We start from the raw sequence: 25,413 nt of genomic DNA on the forward strand, positions 1-25,413 counted from the left end.
TTCACAGAGATCCTGAGAGCAACAAATTCATTCACAAATGTTTGTGAAAACAGTCTGCATGCCTAGGTGCTTACTGTCATACACCTGTGGCCATAGAAATTATTGGAACACCGGATTCCGATCATTTGGATGGGTGGTCAAATACTTTTGCCAGTATAGTGTATCTCTTTTAGCAGCTAGTGGATAGAAATCACTAGGCCTGAGAACATTGTACCCGAGAGTTTCCAGGTTGCAGTTTGGACTCTTCAGTCCAGCAGAGAGAAACTTCACTCCTGAATCCTGCAGGTTGTTGTTACTCAGGTCCAGTTCTCTGAGACTGGAGAACTGGGAGCTGAGAACTGAGGACAGAGCTTCACAGCTTCTCTCTGAGAGGTTACAGCCACTCAGTCTGAGGAGACAGAGAGAAAAATCTGTTATTAAACAATTCATCAAAATTTTTATCTATCTTTACAGACAATTTGGTTCTTCTTTAAAAGATTGACAGAATTCCCAACTAAATCTGCTATTGAAATAAATATTACATAATTTCTGATGGGGGTTAATGGACAGAAATATGGCTTCACTAGGGTTGAGAATATTTCACCTGAGAGTTTCCAGGTTGCAGTTTGGACTCTTCAGTCCAGCAGAGAGAAGCTTCACTCCTGAATCCTGCAGGTTGTTGTTACTCAGGTCCAGTTCTCTGAGACTGGAGGACTGGGAGCTGAGAACTGAGGACAGAGCTTCACAGCTTCTCTCTGAGAGGTTACAGTCACTCAGTCTGAGGAAACAGGGAGAAAAATCTGTTATTAAACAATTCTTTAAAATGTGTCTTTTTTCCCAGTCAACAATGTTCCTCTTTTACTAATTTAAGGGACTGTTTTATATATAATTATGTTGCCTTTTGTTGTGAACTGGTTCAGTCTATAGATGGGCCTCCAGCCATGAAGGACTGAACTAAAGGCAACAAGGAGGCTGGCAAGAGAAATATTAAATTCCTCTATGAACTAAATTAATCCCATGTCAGTTTTAACAGAAAGAGTCCAATGAAGCCGGAGAATCAAGGCTGGGCTGAAGATCAGCATCAGGCTCAGTTTGAGGATCAGCATCAGAGCTGGTTTGAGGGAAAACACCAGCTTGTCCATTGGATTAAGGCTGTTGTGGCGGCTCACACTGATTCTAATGTAATGTTTATAATAGTTATCTCTAGTTTATTTCATCACATTTATTATTCTTTCTATTGCCATATTCATATTCAATATTACTTTATTGGGAAATTAAATGTTGCTTTAACTCATTAATTAAAATTCTTCAGAGATGTAGTAGATGATGATGGCTGTTGGCATAAAAGAGCTCTTGGCATTATGGGGAATTTCAAGAAGCCTCTGACTAAATATTATATACATTCTAGATCAGTTCCTCTACTTTTTTAACTGAATGTCGATAAGGTTTTCTAGATATTGTTCATCCTGCTCCTGTTCATTCATTCCCATCACTGAAACATTTCCACTTATTCTAAAATCTACATTTCCTCAGATACAGATAATATCTGCTTTATGACGTTGTTTATCTGTATATTTTAACTTCATGTCCATCAGCCAATCAGCTTCTTGTATTTTCTCAGTGGACCCATCAGTGGAAGCCCCGCCCAGCCCATGATGTTCCTGGTTTGTGAAGACAGAGACAAACTGAACTCTGATAGGAAACAGTTTCAAACTGATTTTCTCTCTCCAACCTCTTGGTTCCACATGGAGCTATATTTGGCCCCCTGCTGCTCTGACTACCATGTTATTGTGGTTCCAGTAGATGGGTCGGTTTCCCAAGTTCATACAGTACCATGGGAAAGATTACTACAGTTTTAATGAGATGCCATTTTAAAAGTTACACAATCAAAATTGACAATAATACTCAATAATTTGAGTTATTTAGCCTTACATAAGAGATAAAATGGGGTTCAGAATGTCAAGTCACATTTTTACCATGTTATTCATTCATTATAAATACCAAAGCTTTTATAATTACTAGATATTTAATTTGCAAAGTAAATATTTAGCTTCAAACTAAATGTTTTCCAGCAGACTGACTAAAGACATTTCTCCCTCTTCCTCCTCTATCAGACCTTCTCTGCTCCTGCAGCAGGTTCCTCCATACCTGAGAGCTTCCAGTCTCCAGTATGGATCCATCAGTCCAGCCGACAGCAACTTCACTCCTGATCCTCCTGGATGATTGTAGCTCAGGTCCAACTCTTTCAGATGGGAGGGGTTGGAGGTCAGAGCTGAGGCCAGAAAAGCACAGCCTTTCTTTGAGATCAAACAGCCTGATAAGCTGCAGACACACAATTCATCACATGATAAGAATATGAGAACATTAAGGTCTGAACAGCTGGCTGGCTGCTCAGAGTTACTTGAGAGTTTCCAGGTTGCAGTTTGGACTCTTCAGTCCAGCAGAGAGAAGCTTCACTCCTGAATCCTGCAGGTTGTTGATACTCAGGTCCAGTTCTCTGAGACTGGAGGACTGGGAGCTGAGAACTGAGGACAGAGCTTCACAGCTTCTCTCTGAGAGGTTACAGACACTCAGTCTGAGGAGACAGAGAGACAAATTGATAATTAAACAATTCTTCTAAATTTATGTTTTACTTTCCAGTCAACAATGTTCTCCTTGGAAAGACTGAAGGAACTGCTTCACTTAAATAAACTAATACAACATGAATCAAAACTTAACACATCATTAGTGATTTTCCCCTCAATCAACAATAAATGCAGTAGCAATCTGTGTACTTACAGAGCTTTGTTGGAGGCTTTAACCACTGGTAGCAGCCCCAGAAGAACCTCCTCTGAAGCAGAGTATTTCTTCAGGTCAAACACAACCAGATCGTTTCCTGATGACGCTAAGCTGAAACCCCGAGCTGACCACTTAGCAGGAGACGGTTTATCTGTGGAGAGATTCCCTGAACTCAGAGACTGTTGGATCTCCTTCACTAGAGAACGATAATTCAGTTCATTCAGACAGTGGAACAGATTGATGCTTTTCTCTGCAGACTCATTCTGACTGATCTTCTTGATGTATTGTATTGTTTCCTGATTGGTTTGTAAAATACTTTCTGTGTGTGTCAGCAGACCTTTTAGGAGTATGTGATTGGTCTGCAGTGAAAGTCCCAGAATCACGTGGAGGAACAAGTACAAGTGTCCATTTGGACTCTGTAAGGCCTGGTCAACAGCTCTCTGGTGGAGAGATGTTAGTTTAGGCTTATTAAATAATTCTTAATTCCTTAATTCTTAGATGTTTTTGTTTCTTTCATCAGACTGGCACCATAGTTGTTGAATGTCAGATGAACATGAAGAGCAGCCAAAATCTCCTGAACACTCAGATGGATGAAGCAGAACACCTTGTCCTGGTATAGCCCTCTCTCCTCTTGAAAGATCTGTGTGAACACTCCTGAGTACACTGAGGCTGCTCTGATATCGATACCACACTCTGTCAGTGTCTGATTCATAGAAGATCAGGTTTCCTTTCTGCATCTAATCAAAAGCCAGTTTTCCCATAGACTCAATCATCTTCCTGCTCTCTGGACTCCAGTGTGGCTCAGTTTCCACACTGAAAACCTTCTTCATTTTGGTCTGCACCACCAGGAAGTGGATATACATCTCAGTCAGGCTGCTGGGCAAATCTCCTCCCTCTCTGGTCCCCAGAGCAGTGATCCAACAGAAGACTGGATCACTGCTAGAGTGATCCAGTCAGGCCTTCACATCATTTGGCACATGATGTGGAGGCTTTGTGACGTCTTCATATGGGAGATGATCCTGCTGGCCTGAGTACTTCTCTTCCTGAAGTACTCCTCCTTCTGTGGGTCATTGAACCCTCTGATCTCTGTCACCATGCCAACACACTGAGAAGGGATCTGATTGGCTGCTGAAAGTCGTATGATTATCCAGGGGTGGTCAGAGCAGAGGGAAGCAGTTTCCCAATGATGATGTTTATCAGCAAACCTTGTCAGCAGAACATCCACTGAGGTGGACTCTGTAGCATCAGTCAGGATCTCCTTGTTGTGGAAGTCCAGAGGAAGTCGACTCTCATCCAAACCATCAAAGATGAACAGAACCTGAAAGTGTTCAAAGTTGTCAATTTCTTTGGTTTCTGTAAAAAAGTGATGAACAAGTTCCACCAAGCTGAACTTTTTTTTCTTTCAGCATATTCAGCTCTCTGAAAGTGAATGGAAATATGAAGTGGATATTCTGGTGAGCTTTGTCTTTAGCCCAGTCCAGAGTGAACCTCTGTGTTAAGGCCACACCCTTTGTCATCACTGTTCTGATCATTGTTCTGTTCTGATTCCATCAGTGTCTGGCTGACATCAGAAGACACTGTTCTGGCTGCTCTGATATCAATGCCACATCTTGTCAGGTCTGATTCATAGAAGATCACGTTTCCTTTCTGCATCTGGTCAAAAGCCAGTTTGACCAGATTTTGTCTCCCAGAGACTCAATCATCTTCCTACTCCAGTGTGGATTAGTTTCTGCATCTCCAGCAAACTTGACCTTCTTCACTTTGGTCTGAACCACCAGGAAGTGGATGTACATCTCAGTCAGGCTGCTGGGCAACTCTCCTCCCTCTCTGGTCTCCAGAGCAGTGATCCAGCAGAAGACTGGATCACTGCTAGAGTGATCCAGTCTGGCCTCCACATCATTTGGCACATGATGTGGAGGCTTTGTGACATCTTCATGTGGGAGATGATCCTGCTGGCCTGCTCCTCATCTCTGAATCTTTTCCTCAAAAACTCAGAAAGGGTACTGGGGGGTCATTGAACCCCCAGAAGAAGGGGGTTCAATGACCTCCCCTCTTCTAGATGGGACTTTAAAGATGTCTTCTTGTCTGATTGTTGTTTCTGGTCTGTGTAGTTTCCTGGATGCTGTTTCAATCTGTTTGACCTCATGTTATCATTAACCTCTCCAGTCCCTCCCTCTGTGATGTAGAGCTCTGTGTAGATCTGGTTCAGAAGGGATGGGCTTCCTGTTTTAGTAATCCCCTCAGAGACTGAAACTTCTTCAGAACAGATTTAAGTTGATGTCAACAAACTGCAGCAAGATGTTCTAAATTAACACATGTAAAATAAGGAGCTTAATAAAAAAAATAAAACCATCTACTGATGATGATTTCAATAAATGTGATTCCATCTCTTCAGTTATCAGTAAATATGTGATTTATTTATCAATGTTATGACTGGGGTTGTTAAATCTGATTATGCAACCGAGTATGCAGGTGCCTGCTTTTGATTGGTGCCTGGAGGACGACGGGGGACGTCCGATTGGTGGCTTCTCGGATGTGACGAGTATAAAAGCTGCTGACGTGGACTTCCTGGAGGATCCCTCCTCTGCTCATCTCAACCGGCCACACTGTGTGTTTTGTTTGTTAAACATCTTGGTTTGGAGTTTGTAGGAGTGAGCTGCCATTTATGTTACATTAGTTCTTTCCTGTTTTTTTAGTTAGGGAGGTAAGTTTTTGTCATTTGGTTTATTTATTTTCAGTTAGGTAAGTTGATTATTATTCAGATAGTTTATTTTGTTTGTTGTTTTGGCACTAGCTCATTCTGAAGTTATATGCTCCATTTTTGTCATATCTAAATCAAAGACATATGTATATTTTTAATAAATATCTCTGTAAAATGTTTAACTTTGTGTGTGTTGGTTGCTTAGGATGGGACAAGGAGAGACCTTTCATGTTATGATCTGACCACCCCTAGACGGGTCGTAACAATCAGGTAAAATCTTAGTAGAAATCTTCTTACTGCTCTGCAGACGGTCAGCCAGCTCCTCCTGCTTCATCCTCCTCAGGAAGTTCAGTGTGATCTTCATCACTGCCTCTCTGCTGCTCCCCCTATGCTCTTCATCATCATTTTTCAGCACCTCATAATCATCTCTCTGACTCTCTGAGGATTCTTGATCATCTGGACTCAGAACCTTCTGGATCTTCTTAAGCTCGTTCTTCACAAAAGTGACAATGTTGTCCTCCAGCAGCTGGAACAAAATAATAGATGAAGGAAACATCATGAGCCAAACACCAGATGGGTGTTTGACAGACTGACAGTCCTTTGGTCTACACAGAGTAGCATGGAGATAAATGTGAACAGAACCCATGGAAAAATAGTTGTTCATTTACAGACCATAAATATGGAGTCCAGCTGTGTTTTATGCTGCTGGACAGATGGGCCACTGGGAAACTCTGAACTCTGCTGGTCCACTCTGTGACAGAAACAGGAACAATTGGGAAGTCAAGAAATATTTATACAGCAGTATTCAAAGATTAATTCACCAAGAGTTTTACATTAAAATTCCTTATAGCAGAAAACCCCAAGCACCATAGAGAGAAGTTAAAAAGAGGAAGATGAACTACAAGGATGAAGAGCAGTAACACCAGAATCACCCAGTAGACATTTTGAAAAATTGGTGCTGAACATGAACTTCAAACATTCCACACAGATCTGATGCTGGTGGAGAGAGTGTCCCAGAGCTTGGGGACAGTAGAAGTGAAGGCTCTGTCCACACAGGTCTTCAGGACAGTGTGGGACATCAATCATGTCCTGATGACTAGATCTGAGGTGATGTAGACATGGAGGAAGTCTGAGATATGTGGGTGTGTGTCCATGTGGGGTCCTCTCCTGGATGTTATAGAGAGGACTTTTAAATGGATCCTGTAGATTCCTGGAAGTCAGTGAACTCACATTTTATCTGTTCACACAGACACAATCAGAAGGTAAAGGTTCCAGCAGATCTCACCAACCACATCATGAAGCTTTCCTTCCCTGCTTATCTACTCTCCTAATGCACACAGGAACCAAGTCCTGATTGACCAGACTGGCTTTACAAGGTATTTCCCAGTGTGTTGTGGAAATGTGTTCTGCTGTTAATCTCACATGGAGCCAGGAAGCAGCAGAACATCGTCAACAACCAGAAATGAAGATATTAAGGTGTTTTCATTAGAACAGAGCAGGCGTGGGGTGCTGAGGTGGCGCAGGGGTTAAGCACAATCCACATATGGAGGCCTTAGTCCTCAACGCAACTGTCGCAGGTTCGATTCCTGGCCTGGCAAACTTTGCCGCAAGTTTGGACATTACATTTTCTCCCTTCGTCCTGTGCTGGATGCCCATGGTGGCTTTACCTATTGAAGAACTCACATTACCTATGAAGGGAGTAGAACATATCTGATTGTAAAATAAAGAGCTGTGACACACTGCAAAACCAGACAGATTATGAACTTGATGTTCTAAATGATTTTCATCAGAACTGATCCAATCCTCTAACATGTTTCTGATCATTGATCCTCCTGAATAATGGCCAGCCTTGTTTAAAGAGCAGAAAGATCTGTTACTGACACATACATGTTGGTTTGAAATGACTGAGAGAAGTTTGGTGATGTTAGTGTTCAGCTCTGACATGGAGAAGAACCAGGAGTCCTTTCCAATCAAATGTTTCCATGACATTGTGGCTATGGTATCGTCACATGGCCACAATGACAGATAAAAACAGAACAAATACAGCAGCTCTGCTTTCTGATGGTGGAGCTCTAGGAGATTTAAAGTCAATTATCTCATCCTTTGACCAGTTGCTCTTAAAGGACACACAGCTGGGTTCTGGTTCTGGTTCTGGATTGACTCTCTGATGGATCCCGATAGAAACATGATGATTAGCAGCAGCAGCTTCATCACCACGTCTGTTCTGGCCTGATATAGTGAACGCTGTGTGAAAAGGGCTGTGGACAGTTAGAGATGGTGACCTCACCTCTGACCTTTGCTCTGGCTCTCATCTTCCCCACACAGAGTGGTTTTAGAGGGAGGGACTCCCTCCTCTCTGTCCTCACACTGATCCATGCTGCTGAATTCACATCAGCTCACACACACTTTCTACCTTCACCTGCAGAGGAAACACACATCATTCATCTGCACATCAACTCTGATCATCCTTTACATCATTAGAGCTGGAAAAAGATCAGCTGCTCCTCCTCTGATTGGCTCTTCTTCTCTGCTTCATATCAGTATCAGGTGAATGCAGTCAGACAGCAGAGAGGCAGAGGAAGCTGCCATCAGCTGCTGCACTTCTACTATCAGTCCACTAGAAGGAGACATGGAGCAACATTTACATTCACTGATTCAACCTGAACAACAAGAAGTATTTTAATTAGTTAATAATTAATCTCTACAGGTGGATTTTCCTCTCCTTCAAAGGGTAACTATTTAATAATCTGACTGAATCAAAGACATTTTAAGAATAATATTTCATTTTGAAACAAAGCAGCAAGTAACTGTTGTGTTTGACATTTTCTTGCTGTCAAGAAACTGTCTCAACTGGAACTGTCTCCAGGAATCATGGTGTTTGATTCCTGGAAATAAAATCATGAAGTAGTTTATTTAAAGAACAGAACCATCAGCTGTTCATCATGTTTTTTTCTTCCGCTTTATCAATTATTTAATAATCCTGTAGATCAACTTTCAAACAGCAGGGAGAAAAATCTTTGAGCTGAATTTAGAAGTGAATATTTTCTCCAAACATCAGAGAACAGAAACAAGTAGAAAAGTTTCTGTAGACAAACTTCAAGTAGAAACAGACTTACAGTTTGTTCAAACGATCCAAAGAGTTGAAGAAGAACATCTGAACAACAGACTGAGACCCAACAGAACTACAGGAGAACCAAAATAATGCCACACCTATACAGAGACACAATAAAACTGGACTTTTACCTGACATAAACCACATGAGTTCAAAGTCAAAGTGTTATAAATGATTAATAATTGATTATGTGACAGCTCACCTGGTTTGTAGTTTCTTCTTTCAGAGCAGCAGAAGGTTTGCTGTATAATCAGAGGCAGGTTGATAAAGTCTTCATGAGGAAGGAGAGAAGTTCTGATGAAATGTTTCATGATGGTTATTGATGATAATGCTGCTACCACTTAATTGTTTTTCTTTGTGCTAATCTTTTATTATGTTCTTAAGTTTTTTTAATCTTGTGTTGTCATGGTTGTTATTTATGCAACATAATTTGAGGAGAAATGAGTCCAGAGAAAAAAGCAGCTGGTTGATTCCTGCTGCAGTAACTGGTCTGACTATAAATACAGTCAGAATATGAACAAAACATTAAACAATCTAAACTGTAGTCCTTAACATCACCACAGTACTGCAGCTAAAACCACACATTGTTCTAATGCAGATTATTCCTAAAGCTCCTATATAATCATTGATCATTATGTTAGTGTGGTGAGCAGAGTGAGGACAGTCTCTGTTTAAAACCAGGATCAGCTGAGGAGGTTCTGCTGATCCAGGTTGAAACCCTGATTTCATTTCAATCGTCAACCTGAATTTAAAGTCAGAGTCAGATCAAGCAGCAGAGAGGTGGCAGCTTGTTCCAGACTCATTATTTACACATGCAGCTGTTTTCCAGCTGTTCTCCACAGCTGGAGGGAGGGGGGATGTTTGGGAGGAGAGAACCTGAACATTCAACCTCCAGGTTTTACAGCTGGATTCTGACCTCAGCAGCTGGAACAATGACACAGATGAAACCAGTGACTCCTGAAAAATGGGATGTTTGGATCTGAGCAGGTCTGCAGATTCCACTGACTGGGATTTATTCAGAAAATGTCTCAGAGCTGAGAAGAGCTGAGCTTCTTTAGACTGAATGCTGGGAAATCTGCCCTCCTCCCATTCAGTGATGTTCAGGTTCTGAACTTTACAAACTAAAATCAGTTGGAAACATCAGTAATTTCGTCCACTAATAGTGATAATAATAAAACCAAACACTTCTGCTGTTAATTGAGTAAAGTCGCCATCTTGTATTTTAAAATTTGTTGCTCTTTTTAACAAATCAAAGTGATTAAACTTATTATTTTGAAGCAACAACCATTAGTTTAATTTATTAATTATGTTATTGGCAAACTAATATAAACTAAAACTGATGTATGGAGGAACAAACATGCTTCGGTCAAGATAATCACCAGTCATGTAATTATCGCTGATAGGCTAACAAAGCTAACATCTTGTATTCCACATATATAAAGATTGTCATTTTTAGATCCAGACTGTCTCTCCATGTTTTGGATCCTTATCCTTGATATAAAACCTGCATGTTGACTCTGCCTGTTAGAGCTTTTCACTCTGAACTGCTTCATTATTGATTGTCTTACAAACTCTCTGCATTGTGCACAAATAAACCTGAATGAGTGATTTCATCTAACAGAGCTTGGAAATTAATTTTTTCCACAACAATTTGGTGTCAATCAGGACACTCGGCTCCAGCCTCAAACTTGGATTAGGATTTCAGAGAGACGAGGGCTGCTGGTCGGCTCCGCGGCTCCAACATTGGGATCAACGAATTAAATCCACTGATATCTGGTGAGACTCTCACTCAGGTAATAAATTAACTTGCAAATTCTAAATTAAAGAATCTAAAATAGTAAAGGATCTGATAAACTTTTCTCCCTGAGGATTGAGATTGATCAGATTAATAGAGATTACAAAGATAAAGAAAAATAAATGCAAAAAATCCATTAAAAAATTAAAAAAGAAGAGAAGACAGATCTTTGTAAAAGTGTAAGATTATTTTCTTGAAAATACCTGCAAGGGTTTCTGTTGAAGAAATTGAGTATTTATAGAGTTTTATTGCTTGGCTTGGAAAGCTGAAGAAAAAAGTTTATAGAGTTTTGATGGAACCACCAGTTCTAGAATGAGTCCTAGTTAAAGTCCTTTTCGGAGAATAAGGTATTTACTAGAGTTTTGGTTATTAAATTCAGGGAATCAAAGCTTTAGAGAATCCTAAAGACCTTTATCAGAAATAAAGACCCTCTTAGAGGATTAAGAGGCAGAGCGACCACAAAGCTGATTTGTTGGATTCTGTAAAGATGTTTGCAGTCTAAAGAGGAAATCCCACCTATTCAGAAGAATTGGCCTGAGTTGTTTCCTGGTCTTTCATCCTCCTCCAATCACTATATCATAATGAAATATTAGAAAATAATATGCATGGTGTGAATGAATAGATAAAAAGTGTCATTTTTCCTGCAGGTGGTTCATTGAAGCTGTTTTGAAAGGAAGAGAAAGAGGATTAGAAGCAGAGGAAGTGAACTGAGGCACAGAAATCAAACAAAGGGTCTAGTTGATCTTGAGAAACATGAGGAAAGTTTGGAAGGTTGGATGAAAGAGAAAGACAGAAAAAAATGATAAACAAATGGAAATCCTTCTATTTCTGAACATAAATCTTTAGTTGAAAAATTACAGGCCTCCATCTAGAAAAACAACAAAACAAACCCTAATTGATTTCTATTGCTTCTTCTTCTTTCCTCTGTCTGAGCCTTACTGAGGTGCATCTGACCTCTGACCTCAACTCCTCAGCCCTGTTCTCCCATGGACCAGATGATGTCCCTCTCACACCACCAGCTGGTGAAAGAGATCCAGTAGATCCAGTGGATTAAGAAGATCAGGAAGATGAAGAAAACCTTCATCACCTCCAGGCACTAAATGTCTGTTGATCCTAATTTTTATTTTTAACACCAGAGAACTGATGAAACATTTCCATTCAGGGGACGACTGTCAGGTCTCCTGTTGGACATTTGGACTGAAACTGTGTGTGACTGAGCTTTAACAACCTCCGCTGGTCTGCTGTCCAGTATCAGCGCAGAGAAAGAAAAGATAAACATGATTCAAAGCTGTGAGAAGAGAAGACACCACTCTGAACTGGTGATGCTTGTTTCATCTGTGGACAACATGGACATTGACTGAGGGACGATCTGGACCAGCCAGAGATCCAAGACCAGAACCAGTTGGACTGACAGGGAGCCGGAGGAGAGAGACGGGGAGGATTTCACTGCAGCGACGCCGACAGCAGGAGGGAGAGAGAGAAGAGAAAGAAGAGATTTAAGATAAGTTACACACACACACACACACACACACACACACACACACACACTACAACGAAGACTGCTGGCTTATTAACCCCGTTCATATTTAGAAATTCTTTAGCGAGAAAAGAATGACTTCAATAGTTTTTATGCTCAATAAATAGAGAAACTCTTCCAATTGTTCCTGTTAATTCTAAGTCCTGAACAGAAGAATCAACACTAACGATCCTCTAAGGGTCCATGAACCATAGATTGAGAAACTGTGAAGGGAAACTGCAATCACTTTAGTTCTGCAATGAACTAACAAAATTATGCCATTGAATTATAGCAAGTAAAACAGATAGAGAACATTCTAAACAAAAAATGGTTTTGAAATAAATGTTTTAAAATCAATAAATAAAAAACTGAATAGTTTTAGACAAAGACAGTAAATTTAATGTTGAATAGGAATAAAGTCAAAGTTTCTCCTGGATTCTAAATGTTTTGAAAACTTCTGACACTCAGATGGTTGAGATTTATTTTGTTCTCCTTTTTGAAGATCTAAGCTGTAGTTACATATTAGTATGGGAATAAATAAAACATCTTTCAGGGTTAATATATATAGATTTTTATTACAGACTCAGAGTCCAGATTACATACAAAAGAGAACAAATACAATAAAATAAAAAATTAAAAAGTACGATAAAAATAAAATAAAACGACTCCTAGCTATTCAGGAGGGAATCATACCAGTGTCTCCAGAGTACAGATGAGTATTTAACTGCACTATATTTGATATTAGTCAACAGTATTATAATTCTATTATTAGACTCGTTTAACCGACAAATAAATTTATACATAAGCTTTCTCAAAACTGCCATCAAAGTGCTGACACGAGCAGATACAAACAGTTCACTGGCACAGGTCCATCTGGGTTTATTTAACAAGAGTCTCAGTGCATCATTATAAGCCACCTTCAATCTTTGAAGACTGGCTTTTTTAAAATTGCACCACAAATGTGCAGAATACAGTGACGTACAATATGATCTAAACAAGTTCAGTTTCACTTCATCAGAACAGAATCCAAACTTACGGACAAGGATGTTTGCCTGAGTGTATAACATTCGAACCTGACGGTAAATGTCCTCATCATCAGACAGACGGTCTGTCAACACATGGCCAAGATATTTTACTTCACTTGAGACATTCACTAAAATCCCAGACAATTTGAAATTAGGAAATACTCTATTTTTGTCCTCCTTAGTGCGACAGATCAAAATGATACTTTTTGATGGGTTGAATTTGACATCAAGTAATTCACCATATGCTGAACAGACATTAAGGAGTTCCTGAAGACCAGCTGAACTTGGACTAAAAACCACTAAGTCATCTGCATACATTAAATGATTAATAATAGTATCACCAACCATGCAGCCAGTTCTACACATGTTTAGCTGCTTAGAGAGGTCATTCATATAAAAATTAAACAACATAGGAGATAAAATGCTTCCTTGTCTGACTCCATTGAGGACACGAAAGGATGCAGACACACAGTTGTCCCATTTCACCTGCATAGTTTGATTAGCATACCAGTAGGACAGACATCTTACTATATACTTAGGAACCCCAGCTTTGCACAATTTTAAAAATAATTTTCTATGATTTACACGATCAAAAGCCTTAGTGGCGTCTAAAAAACACAGAAAAACTGTAGAATTTTTGCTGTTATAATTTTTCAGTAGTTCTTTAAGGCTAAATATACACATATCAGTGCCATGTTTGGATTTGAACCCAAATTGATTGTCAGAGGACATAACTATCTTTGCAAATTTTGGCAAAAGAATTAATTCAAAGACTTTAGACAGTGTGCTAGCTAGGGCTATAGGTCTATAGTTATCAGAGCTGCCAATTTTACCAGCTTTGTTTTTAATCACAGGAAGTAGAAGAACATTCATTAAGGATTCAGGAATAAAACCATGCATAATAAAACCAGTGAAACACAAGGCAAGAAGAGGGACGACTCTTGAGCTGGCAAATTTGAGATGTTCAGCTGAAATAAGATCCATTCCTATAGATTTATTTACAGACAGTTCTTGAATTGCTTGATAGACCTCGTGTGTTTTGATAGTTTCTACACTACTAACCTTGTCAACCTGGAAGGGTTCACTCTGTACACAGGTGAATAACTTGCTGTAGTGGTGTTGCCAAAAATTCACAATCATATTCACCCCAGAAACACCATCGACAGTGAAAGGGAGGGAGGATTTACTGTTACTGATGGTTTTAACCTCTTTCCAAAAGGATTTTGTATCCTTATCTAAAAGATTTTTTGCCAAGGAATCAGCCCTCATGGTTTGCTCATTCTGTCTAATGAAGCGTAATGCATATTTGTATTTCGAATTTGACAGCTTTTTGTGCTCAAATATAGGGCCCTGCCTAGGTTTACCTGCTAGAGCCCAAGAGGTAGTAGCTTCACGGGCTACACTGTGGAATTTAGACACATATGTGTTCCAGCCTGGTCTATTTTTAATGTTCACATTACTTTTATTAAAAGGCAGACTAGCCCCCAGTAGCGCTTCAATTATGTCAGAATATAATCCAGTTATATTGATTCTATGTTCAATATTAGAGCAGTTACAGTCTGTACACGTAACCGCCTCTCTCGATAAATTAATGGTAGATAACAATTGATCAGTTTGGGCAAAGTAGCGGGCTATTTGTTCACTAGATAAAGAAGACCAGTCTATATACGTCTGATTATGAGTACTGTTCTTATTTACAGTTGCGGGTACATGATCGAATCTAATTGATACCTCGAGGGGGATGTGATCCACAGTGGACACATTGTATAAGATATTAATATATATCAAAGCAGCATGAGCATCTGCTGTAGTGATGCAATGGTCCAACCAAGATGTAGTATGCCAGGCTTCACTTATATAAGTGTAACTCGCAGCTGGCAGAAGTTCTTTACTTGACAATATTAAATTAAAATCTGTACAAAAATGAATCAGGTGTTTAGCAAACAGCGAGTTTTTATCCGAGATGTCTGCATTCATGTCACCCATAAGATATATACATTTTGACTTCTCATTTTGCATAAAAGAGCTAATATAAGCAAGTTTACTAAGGTATTCTTCTTCATTATGATGACATTCATATGGAGCGTAGACATTTAAAATAATAAACTCTTTGTCAAGCTGTTTCACGTGTACTGCAATACACCAATCCACACCTAATCTCATGACATTTATCACTGAGTCCAGGCTTTTTTTCTGCAGTGTTTAGAACATTTTGGTATACCATATAATATTTGTTGTATTGAAATTGAATAGAAGGAAATTCTTATAAAATAAAACTGTGATACATTTGAACTAAGAGGTTAAAAAGACTTTTTGTTTTCCTGGAAATATTTGTTATAACAAAACCTAAAATTAGTGAAGCTTCAGCAGAAACTTGATCAATTTGTTGCTGTGATCCTAAATTATATTGAGATTTCTTGTTTGACTGTAAACACATAACTTAAAACAGGATCTTGTAGATTAAAGATCAATTCAAACATTAAAATATGTTAAAAGGAGAAAAATTAGAGAATCTTGAAGCTTCAGTAAATTTGATAATTACAATTTGATAAAATAGACAAAATGAGGACTGACTGGAAATTATTGACTGTGATGAAAATTTAACTGATTCCAAATTGTGACTGTTTGTCTGTTTCATGTTGGATGTTTGTGTGTTTTGTGTTTGATAAATATTGTTTACTAAACTAAAATTAGTTAGAGTTTGATGAAGCAACTTAAGTTTCTAAAGGAAAATTGCATGAGATGATCTGAGATCTTAGTTTGTCTTCAGGATGGAAATTTTTATTTTTATACTTTGACAACCAAAATTATATTTTGCTCTGTTAATTCTAATAGTGTAAGGAGGAAGTAGGACTGCTTACAGTCGACCTTTGAACTGTCTGAGACTGACCCCTTCTAGCTCCTCCCACCTACTGGATTTGTTCCCGCCTTCAGTTTCCATAGCAACGCTCATCATTGTCAGCCCTACCTTTCTTCTCCCTAAACGTCTTCACAGAGTTTAGGAAGAAAGAAAAAACCTGCCATGTTTGATAGAATGAATGGATGTTTATATAATAACTGAGCATGAAATTATATAGTTAGTATTTACATATTAAAGATTAATAAAACAGTTTAAATGTTTCTTAAATATTTTATTTACTTTGTAGAATAATAAGGGATTTATTTCTAGAAATTACTTTTCATAATGACATATAACACATTTAAGAAAATCAATGCAACATTTTAGCAGCTTTAGATTTCATTCCTTCCTCTTTACTTAAAAACAAAACAATCAAACTCAAAGCTTCTGAAACTCTTTAAATTCTTTCTTTGGGAATTACTTAATGGAAATAGCTAATGGCTTCTGTTATGAAATAATGCACAATAACACAATCACAATGAACCTTGTGATGAAATGCATCATGGGATGCTTTGCTGGTTGATCCCCAATGTCACATAATATGTTTCACAATGTTTTGGATTGATTAAATTAACTGAAAACGGATTTAACGTTTACTTTTTAAAACTAAACTTAAAATTGGACTTTACAATAAACATAAACCTTTACTAGGCTTCCTTTAATTGGAGTGTTAACACACAAATAAATCTTGACCAAATTCAGTTGATTCAACATCGTTCTCACATAAATATGTTATAATTTACAGTGTAGATGGGTAAAATAATGAATAGAGGTTCTGTTTGCTAAAATAATTGGATTTTTACAAAATGCTGCGAATCCTTAAAAGTATGAATACAACATTTTAGCCTAATGAGACTAAATTTACAGTTTTAGACGAGGATAAAAACATAAATCAACCTACATTCAAACTTCAAATTAGATTTGAAGACTCTGTGTGGAAGTGAGGCCCACATTGCTGAGCTCATACGACACAAACCATTGAAATTAAACATATAACTTAGCAGATGGCTGGTTTCTGATGCTTCTGATGACTCGGTTGCCAATGGTGATGCAAGAGCTGATGCTGCTGCTAAGCTAGCTGCCCAGAGACCTGAGGCAGTAAACTGCCCCTTCTTTCACACTTGCTGATGTTAAGATGGTTCAATCCTTTGCACATTCTCTATCTGACAAACCTTTTGACCACTTAATATTGGATTTTGTCAAATCTCGCCAACTAAGGTTAAAAATGAAAAAAATGAAAAAAAAAAATATATATTTTTCCTGTGTTGTCTTATTGTTAAAACCTGCCCACTAGGTTTTGTCGAGCCTCACAGACAGTGAAAACCTTCCTGCCATTTCCTGCCAAAGGCCTGTTGCATCCATCAGACCAGGTGACTGGGTCGTGATGAAGGATTTTCAGAGGAAGCTCTGGAACTACAAATGCTGCCCTAGTTCAATCCAGAGGCCAATCCAGCTGCTGCTCATGACCAACACAACCACTAAAGTCCAGGAAGGAACAACCTGAATCCCCAGCAGCCACAGTGAGGAGAACCAGAACCTCTCTGTAACGTCCATCTAGATCAGGGGTCACCAGCACAGTGCACGTGGGACCTTGTCAGTCGCCCACAGAGCATGTTCTAAAAATAGCCATTGTCATTAGGGAGTATTGCCAAAAAAAATTTTTCATTTAATGTTTTTACATTGAAGTAATAACATTTGTTTATATTTAGAGTTTTAAAAAAAGAAAATGATAAAAACGTTTCACATAAATTGCTTTATGTATAAAACTCTTTCCTACGGTTAAAGTTCAGAACTATGCGTAGACGCCTGCAGGATATTATCGGAGGTTAGCAGCGCTGTGCATACTCTGTAAACCTTGAGATTTTCCTTTAAGTAAAAAAAGAAAAGAATAATTTTTGGATTTTTTATTATTTAGCCCTCTTTGCTTTTAACAAAATTGTGGAGAAAATAAGATCTTCTGTGCCAAAACATCTTGTACGCAGTGCACATCTGTGTGAGTCTCTGGGATGAGCACACACAGACTAAATCTTTTTGGTCAGTTTACTTTTGTTTATTTGGCGGCTTGGCGCTTTTTCTGTAAGATAAAAATGAATGATAGGAGTTTGAACCTCAAGTCATTTGGATCCCGGCGGAGTTTTTTACCATGTGCGGTTCTGGCGGGTCGTCGGTTTACGAGCTTCTTCGATGTTTCCTGAACTGGAGAGCTGATGGGTCACCTGTCGGCTGACATCTGCCGCTCTTCCTGAACGTCGCGCTAAGACTGCGGATTAAACCATTTAATCTGGTCGAATTTAATTTAGCCAAAGTAGAGTAGAAAATAAGCAAATATTGTTGCTTTACCTTCTCGTCCTCTGAACGACTGACACCACCTGAACCTGAGATCAACACCCTCCTCTTTCCCTGAACCACAAGGGTAGGCTTCGCTTCCATGTCTTTATTATTTAGCATTGTCTGAAAAAAAAGTCCTCTGCTCTTGTGGTTTAGGTTTGTGCTGATTTTTGCGCATTGAGGAGGTGGTTGTGCTTTTGCAGGTCAGGTGCAGTGATAGTTTTGTGCTACCCTCCAATCTGTCTGACTTTTTTTTTTTTTTTAGCATCTGCTGGTGTCAGCCAGCGGGTGACCCGTCAGCTGTTCAGTTAGTGAAACCACAAAAAAGGCTAATAAACCGGTGACCCGCCCGAACCACACACTGTAAAAAGCTCAGGTGGGATCTTAGAACTACGGGAGGTTCAAACTCCACTCATTCATGTTTAGCTTACAGAAAAACGCCAACCCGTGAAATAAACAAAAGCAAACTGACCAATCAGATTTCGGCGTTGGCTCCACCTCACCCCTCACAGACTGTACACAGCTGTGTGTACAATATCTTTTGACACAAAAGATTTTTTTTTTCTCCACAATTTTGCTAATAGTAAAGAGGGTTAGATAATAGAACAATAGCTATTCTTTTAATTTTTTATTTAAAGGAAAATCTCAAGGTACTCACAGTGCTTACAGCCGTGCAGCTGCAGGCGTTACTGCACCAATCCAGACTCTTAGTCACTTGTGGGCAATTTAGAATCACACAGAAAAGCTCCAAAAGGGAAACAAACTGGAAACTCTGAACTAAGAACGTCTGATCAAATAATAGCAATTAACCATAGCTGTCCTTACTGATAACTATTGTCAGTAGTCCCTAACATTAATATGATCAGGCAGCATGTAATCATATATACATATACTGTATGTATTATTGTTATAAAGGCTGAGCCAAGAAAATGTATGTACCCGTGAAGTAGTTCCCAGTCTCAAAAAGGTTGGTGACCCCTGATCTAGATCAAATCTCCAAATCCAAAACAACAAAGTGAATAGTAAAACTTCACTCTACCATTTATCAAGTGCTACAACCTCTGACCCCAAAGAGAACATCATCCAGTTCAACAGCTAGTTTAAATGTTTCTGAAAGGTTCTCCACCCAAAGAACAATTGCTGGTCTACTAGCGAGTGGTCGAAGTGGAGAGTGAAGATTTGTACCATCATGTTTATTCACTTGGACATTCTCACACACTGGAAAGAAGGAGAAAGACGATTCAAAGTTTTTACACTCAGAAGAGTGGAGAGCTGAGCCAGGAAGTCTTCTCCATCTCAGTCTTCCAAAACACACACTCTGAAGCACACTCCTTCCGCAGTACCTTTAATTTAAATTAGGGCGATCCCTAGGTTACAAGATTGACAGCTGTTATCTAAGGGAGGAGGGGCAAACAGAAACCCAGCTGCCAAACACAGTCAATCACAAATCGATTCTAATACAAAGAAGATTAATGTTGATTTCTTACATGCAGTTCCCATCACCCAAGGCTAACAACTCTTAACATTTACTCTATCAAGCCAGTTGTCACTCTGGTTCCAGGCAGTCTGATTCTAATTTGGCACACTTGTAATTTGGCACGCTTTCCTGCAGAAACAGAAGAAACACACATCCCAGGGCAAACAAAGATCTCCCAGTCCTTAAAAGGTAATAATGAGTATATATGAGAATAAGATATTTAAAAATCTAACATGTAGCATCACTGTTCCGACAGGAGGCACAACAATCCTCCTGAGCAGATAGACTGTCTTATTTTCTTATTTCTACAACACTTTACCTATTTTCAGATGGGAAAATCTACATTTTCTTGTTGGGATTCTGAAACATTTACACTACAGACACTTATCTATACCTTCAGTGAGCAAATTAAAGATTTTTGTGAGATTTTCTAGAAAAGACATAATAATTTAGCTCTTTCTTAATTGCACAAGATTTTACTTGATATAACAAGCTGAATGTGTTAAAATCAGTTCAATTAACTGATGTAAAAATCACTTTAATCAAACTAAATTAGATGAAAAAGTTTTTCAGACGAACAAATCATAGTATCATGAATCTTCTTTTCTCTATGTGACAGATTTCAACATCTCAACTCTCTTAATCCCAGTTTGTGACATTTGGTCTCCATGCAGTCAGATAAGTGGAGATTAATCTGCATGGCAGGAAAACTGGTTTGGTGTCAGGTTCATAATTCCTGAACACTTTCAAACAGACAAATAATAAGAAGAAAGACAAGTGGTTAGATTTTAACTAGAATAGACTTGAGGAGAGGAAGAATGGACATTGTATTTTTACAGTCTCCAAACTTGCTCTGGACATGATCTCTTCCTGCTCCTCTTTTTATTTAGAGAACCCTGGTACATTAGTTAGCAGCTGCTAAATGGGTGGGGAAAACAAAAACCCAGTTGCTAACACAAAGTCATAAATCTTTTCTATACATTGGAATCACCTCTCTTAGTGCAAGTGAGGACTCAAGGCAGTGTCTCTGGGTCACAAGCTTTGACCTTTAGCCTGTGGGTGTTTTCCTTATCGGGCCAGCTCTTAGTTTTGTTTCCAGAGTGGCTAGCATCTGCTTCCAATTTGGCATGCTTATGAGCTTCCTGCAGACATCTCTCACAAAAACACATTACAGAAGAAAACAAAAGAATCTCACAGTCCTTAGAGTTAATTATGAGTATACACATCTGGAATATTATTTATAGATTTGGAATTTGGTTTCCTGCAGGAACTGAAAGCTGAACACAGACTGGAGGAAACGCTCATAGTTCTTAGTGGAAACAGACTTTACTCAATTAACATCAGAAGCATTTGCTTTTATTATTACCACTTTTAATGGACCAAGTTCCTTATTAATTTAGACCAATTTTGAAAGTTTAAATATTCGTAATCAGTCAATACATCAACATTTCATTGCATATTGATGAATCCCTGTATCTGATATTTAGACTAAATTGTTTCAAGTGGGAAAGTAGGAAAACTGCCTTCCTGCATCATTTTTTAAATGTTGATGTTGAGGTTGGAGTGTTTGGTCAGAGACATCAGAACGTGAGACGGCGACACCAGCAGCTGGTCCTCCACCTCTTGGCTCTCGTACTCGGTATAAAGAAGGATTCAATCAGAATTGTTTCACCAAGAAATAGATTGTAGAGACTGAACTATCTGTTCAACAGTGAGAGAGTTTCTCTGACAGGAGGAAAATCTTTAGACTCTTTAGACTCAACTCAGCACAGAAACACTGAAGAACCAGACCTAGACCAGACTGTAAATCCAGGAATCAGAGGTTCAGTGAATGTGGTGTTGAAGGTGTGGAGGAGGATCAGTGAGTCAGAGGAAACTCTGTAGAAGGACAGAATGCCAGCAGGACAGTCCACATACACTGCTACTCTGTTAGAGACAGAGGAGGAGGAGAGACGAGTTTCTCTGTTATTGTACCAGACAGAGTAACCAACATCATCAGAGCATCTCAGACTCCAGGAATGATCATTCCATCCAAACAAACAGTCTCTACTGTTTCCTTTCCTCCTGATTCTTCTGTAACTCACTGATATATAAACATATCCACTCCACTCGACCTCCCAGTAACAGCGACCAGTCAGACCAGTTCTACACAGCAGCTGATAACAGATATCAAATCTGTCTGGATGATCAGGATATGACTGAAGCTCCTCCTCCATACATGTCACCTTCCTGTTGTCTTCAGACAGTTTGAGTTCTCTGCTCACTGTGTTTGTGTCGATGGTGAGTTGACAGGAATCTGATGGAGAGAACAAACACAATCCAGCTGCAGTTATTGATCATTTATTGACACTTTGATGATGACTCCTGAATGAGCGATGTGACAGTTTGAAGATGGTTGAATGTGAGCTGCTTTGTTGTTATGAATCAGATGAAAAACACACTTACACTTCCTCAGACCTGGTGTCAAGAATTGGACTCCAGCAGGCTCCACCCTGAAAGGAGGAGGGGGGTCAGACCATCAGTCTCTTTCAGCAGCAAACATGGACATTACATGTCTCTCAGACACACATTGTCCTCCACTGAGACAGGAACAGTCCAACATTTGGACTGTTCATCCCAAACAGCTGACATGGCACAACTGAGAGCCCAGTTTAGTGCATAGTGCAGAACATAGAGCAGCTGCTTCCGCCTCTTTGATCAAACACCTTTTCTTTTTCTTAAGTTTTTTATCGCCTAACATGAGTCCACAAACTGTCACACTATTTAGGAATATTGAAAAGTAAACATCTGTATATTTAAATAATTGTAAATATTATGTAAATGTAAATCAGTGATTCTTGAGAAGAGGGACAAAATGGGTTTAAATTTTCCCAAAAAAGTATCATTCCTCAAACTTATGTATTCAAATATGACGAATAATGTTTTGGAAATGTCAAGATGCTAAGGTACAGGCTACCAGTTGCAACATTTCTTTTTTGAAAATTACATTTTCAATGGACCTGACCCAGAAGTTTTTCAACACCATCTGACAAAATTAACATTAAATTAGTTTTAATGACCCTATTAATGATATTTTTACTCAGTTTTAGAGACAAATGCTTCTCAAGAAACAAAAGAAATATTATTTAAAACAGAAAATAACATAAAGTCCTTCTGACAGAGTTGACAGTGCATGACAGAGTTGACAGAACTGAAGGTGGTGACAAATTGGGAGTAAAAAAAAACTTGATACATGTGAAGTAATGCCGTTTATGCAAAATACATAAAAATTTATTAACTGCAATGTTGTGGCTACTCTTGGATCATAATAAGTTTCTAAAAACAAAAATGCCAGAGTCGTTTTCAGAAGGTTTTTGACTCACTCATGGGGTCCTCAGGAGTTCTGATGCCCCCAATAATGCCAGATTTTCTTACATTCTTTTCATGTCTGAATTGAGTTGGAAAATATATAAAAATGATTTTTAATAAAAATTTATGGATGCTTTTATGATTATTTATTTGAATATTTATACTTTATTGTCATAATATATTATCTTACTATTCCCTTATTTCTTTTAAGATATTATAATGTATTGAGTTCTGTTCCAGGCTTTTACAGACACCCTCCACCTACTACAAAATTTAAAATAAAAAACTATTCAGCCAACACCAGGAAAACATACATTGTTGTGCTCGTATGGCCCAGGTTATTTTAATAAGAAAAAAATACATTTTGTGTGTATTTTATTCAAAGTTTAATTAATTGATGTAAAGTTACATACAGAATAGTAATATTTATTTATATTCTTTTTTGGGGGTTGTTTAAAGGTTTTAACCTGCTTCTGGACTCACTGTAAAGCAATGTCCTGAAACATACTGATAAATAAATGGATGATAAATTAAGAAAATTGCTTGGTCCTTGAAGTAAAATCCAGCTGATAAATGTCGCCATTGATGTGTTCATCTCTTCTCAAGTGGGGAAACTGCACAAATTAAAGAAGAACTTGACAATTATTACACTAAATATTGAGCTTCAAACTAAATGTTTCCCAGCAGACTGACTAAAGACATTTCTCCCTCTTCCTCCTCTATCAGACCTTCTCTGCTCCTGCAGCAAGTTCCTCCATACCTGAGAGCTTCCAGTCTCCAGTGTGGATCCTTCAGTCCAGCCAACAGCAGCTTCACTCCTGAGTCTCCTGGATGATTGTAGCTCAGGTCCAACTCTTTCAGATGGGAGGGGTTGGAGGTCAGAGCTGAGGCCAGAGAATCACAGCCTTCCTCTGAGACCAAACAGCCTGATAAGCTGCAGACACACAATTCATCACATGATGAGAATGTTGTTTTAGAACTGGTCATATTCATGAGATGAAAAAAGTCAATCAATTGTGCTTAACTTGTCAATAAATTTAAACAGTAATAACACTCATTTCATCCTGTGGGTAATAAAACTCAAATTTTGTCACATGTAGAATGGATCAGAATAGAAGTATCCTTTATTGTTCCACAGAAGGGAGTTCAGGTTTAACCGTATGAAGTTTAAGGTAAATGGAAGAATTAAATATTCAACAAAAGGTCAAAACAAAAAATGGGAGACTGTAGCATCAGAAAACCCTTACAGAGGAATAATGCTGTACATTTAATAAAAACAGTATAATCAGTTTGAAAGACATGTCCCACTTCTTGCACATCCTATCACAGTCCCATGCTGGAATTCACTGTGTTCATGAGAGCAACCCATTCTTTCACAAATGTTTGTAAAAACAGTCTGCATGACTAGGTGCTTACTTTCATACACCTGTGGCCATGGAAGTTATTGGAATACTTGATAATTATCCTTTGGATGGGTGGTCAAATACTTTTGGCAGTATAGTGTATCTCTGTTAGCAGCTAGTGGACAGAAATATGGCTTCTATAGGATTGAGAACATTTCACCTGAGAGTTTCCAGGTTGCAGTTTGGACTCTTCAGTCCAGCAGAGAGAAGCTTCACTCCTGAATCCTGCAGGTTGTTGTTACTCAGGTCCAGTTCTCTGAGACTGGAGGACTGGGAGCTGAGAACTGAGGACAGAGCTTCACAGCTTCTCTCTGAGAGGTTACAGTCACTCAGTCTGAGGAGACAGGGAGAAAAATGTGTTCTTAAACTCTTCAGCAAGATTAAAGTTTTTCTTTCCAGTCAGTTATATTCTGTTTCAAATGATTGAATTAATTTGCAACTAAATCTGCTATTGAAATAAAATTTACATAATCTAAAGTCAGTCAATACACAGAAATCTGGTTTCAACACGTTTGAGAACATGGTACCTGAGAGTTTCCAGGTTGCAGTTTGGACCCTTCAGTCCAGCAGAGAGAAGCTTCACTCCTGAATCCTGCAGGTTGTTGTTACTCAGGTCCAGTCGTCTGAGACTGGAGGACTGGGAGCTGAGAACTGAGGACAGAGCTTCACAGCTTCTCTCTGAGAGGTTACAGCCACTCAGTCTGAGGAGACAGGGAGAAAAATCTGTTATTAAAAAATTCTACAAATCTTTTTCCAATCAACAAAGTTTTTCTAGTACAGAGAAGGAACTGTCTTCTTTTGCACATGTATATGTGTTTGTTGTGAAGTGGTTCATTTTATAGTTAGTCCTCCAAACTTAAAGTACAGAACATCAGGCAAAAAGGAGGTTGGAAAGAGAATTATAAAATTACACAATAAACAAATTTAAACCAATTTCAATTTTAACATAAAGAGGAGTTATTTTGCTGCTTTAAAATTCAACATTATGTCCAACTGCTGAAGGAAGTCTGTTTCTCTTTAACGCATCCCCCACCAATGGAACATTTTGAAGA

General features: G+C 38.6%; 2 protein-coding genes across 2 annotated transcripts in view; both read right to left on the minus strand.

The window, feature by feature from the left end:
• LOC114149904 (NLR family CARD domain-containing protein 3-like) overlaps positions 1-8,645 on the minus strand; it is a 37,513-nt gene extending 28,868 nt beyond the window's left edge. The window contains exons 1-2 of the mRNA XM_028026014.1: positions 8,575-8,645; positions 2,887-2,888 (exon numbers count right to left, since the gene is read on the minus strand). The gene's annotated coding sequence lies outside the window, so the exon portion shown is untranslated. The remainder of the gene's footprint in view (positions 1-2,886; positions 2,889-8,574) is intronic.
• LOC114149750 (protein NLRC5-like) overlaps positions 1-25,413 on the minus strand; it is a 1,536,511-nt gene that overhangs the window by 7,294 nt on the left and 1,503,804 nt on the right. The window contains exons 27-30 of the mRNA XM_028025804.1: positions 24,889-25,062; positions 24,522-24,695; positions 2,381-2,554; positions 2,128-2,301 (exon numbers count right to left, since the gene is read on the minus strand). Of these exons, the coding sequence (XP_027881605.1) occupies positions 2,128-2,301; positions 2,381-2,554; positions 24,522-24,695; positions 24,889-25,062 (696 nt within the window). The remainder of the gene's footprint in view (positions 1-2,127; positions 2,302-2,380; positions 2,555-24,521; positions 24,696-24,888; positions 25,063-25,413) is intronic.

The sequence above is a fragment of the Xiphophorus couchianus genome, chromosome 8, assembly GCF_001444195.1.
Source record: "Xiphophorus couchianus chromosome 8, X_couchianus-1.0, whole genome shotgun sequence".
NCBI classification, from domain to species: domain Eukaryota; kingdom Metazoa; phylum Chordata; class Actinopteri; order Cyprinodontiformes; family Poeciliidae; genus Xiphophorus; species Xiphophorus couchianus.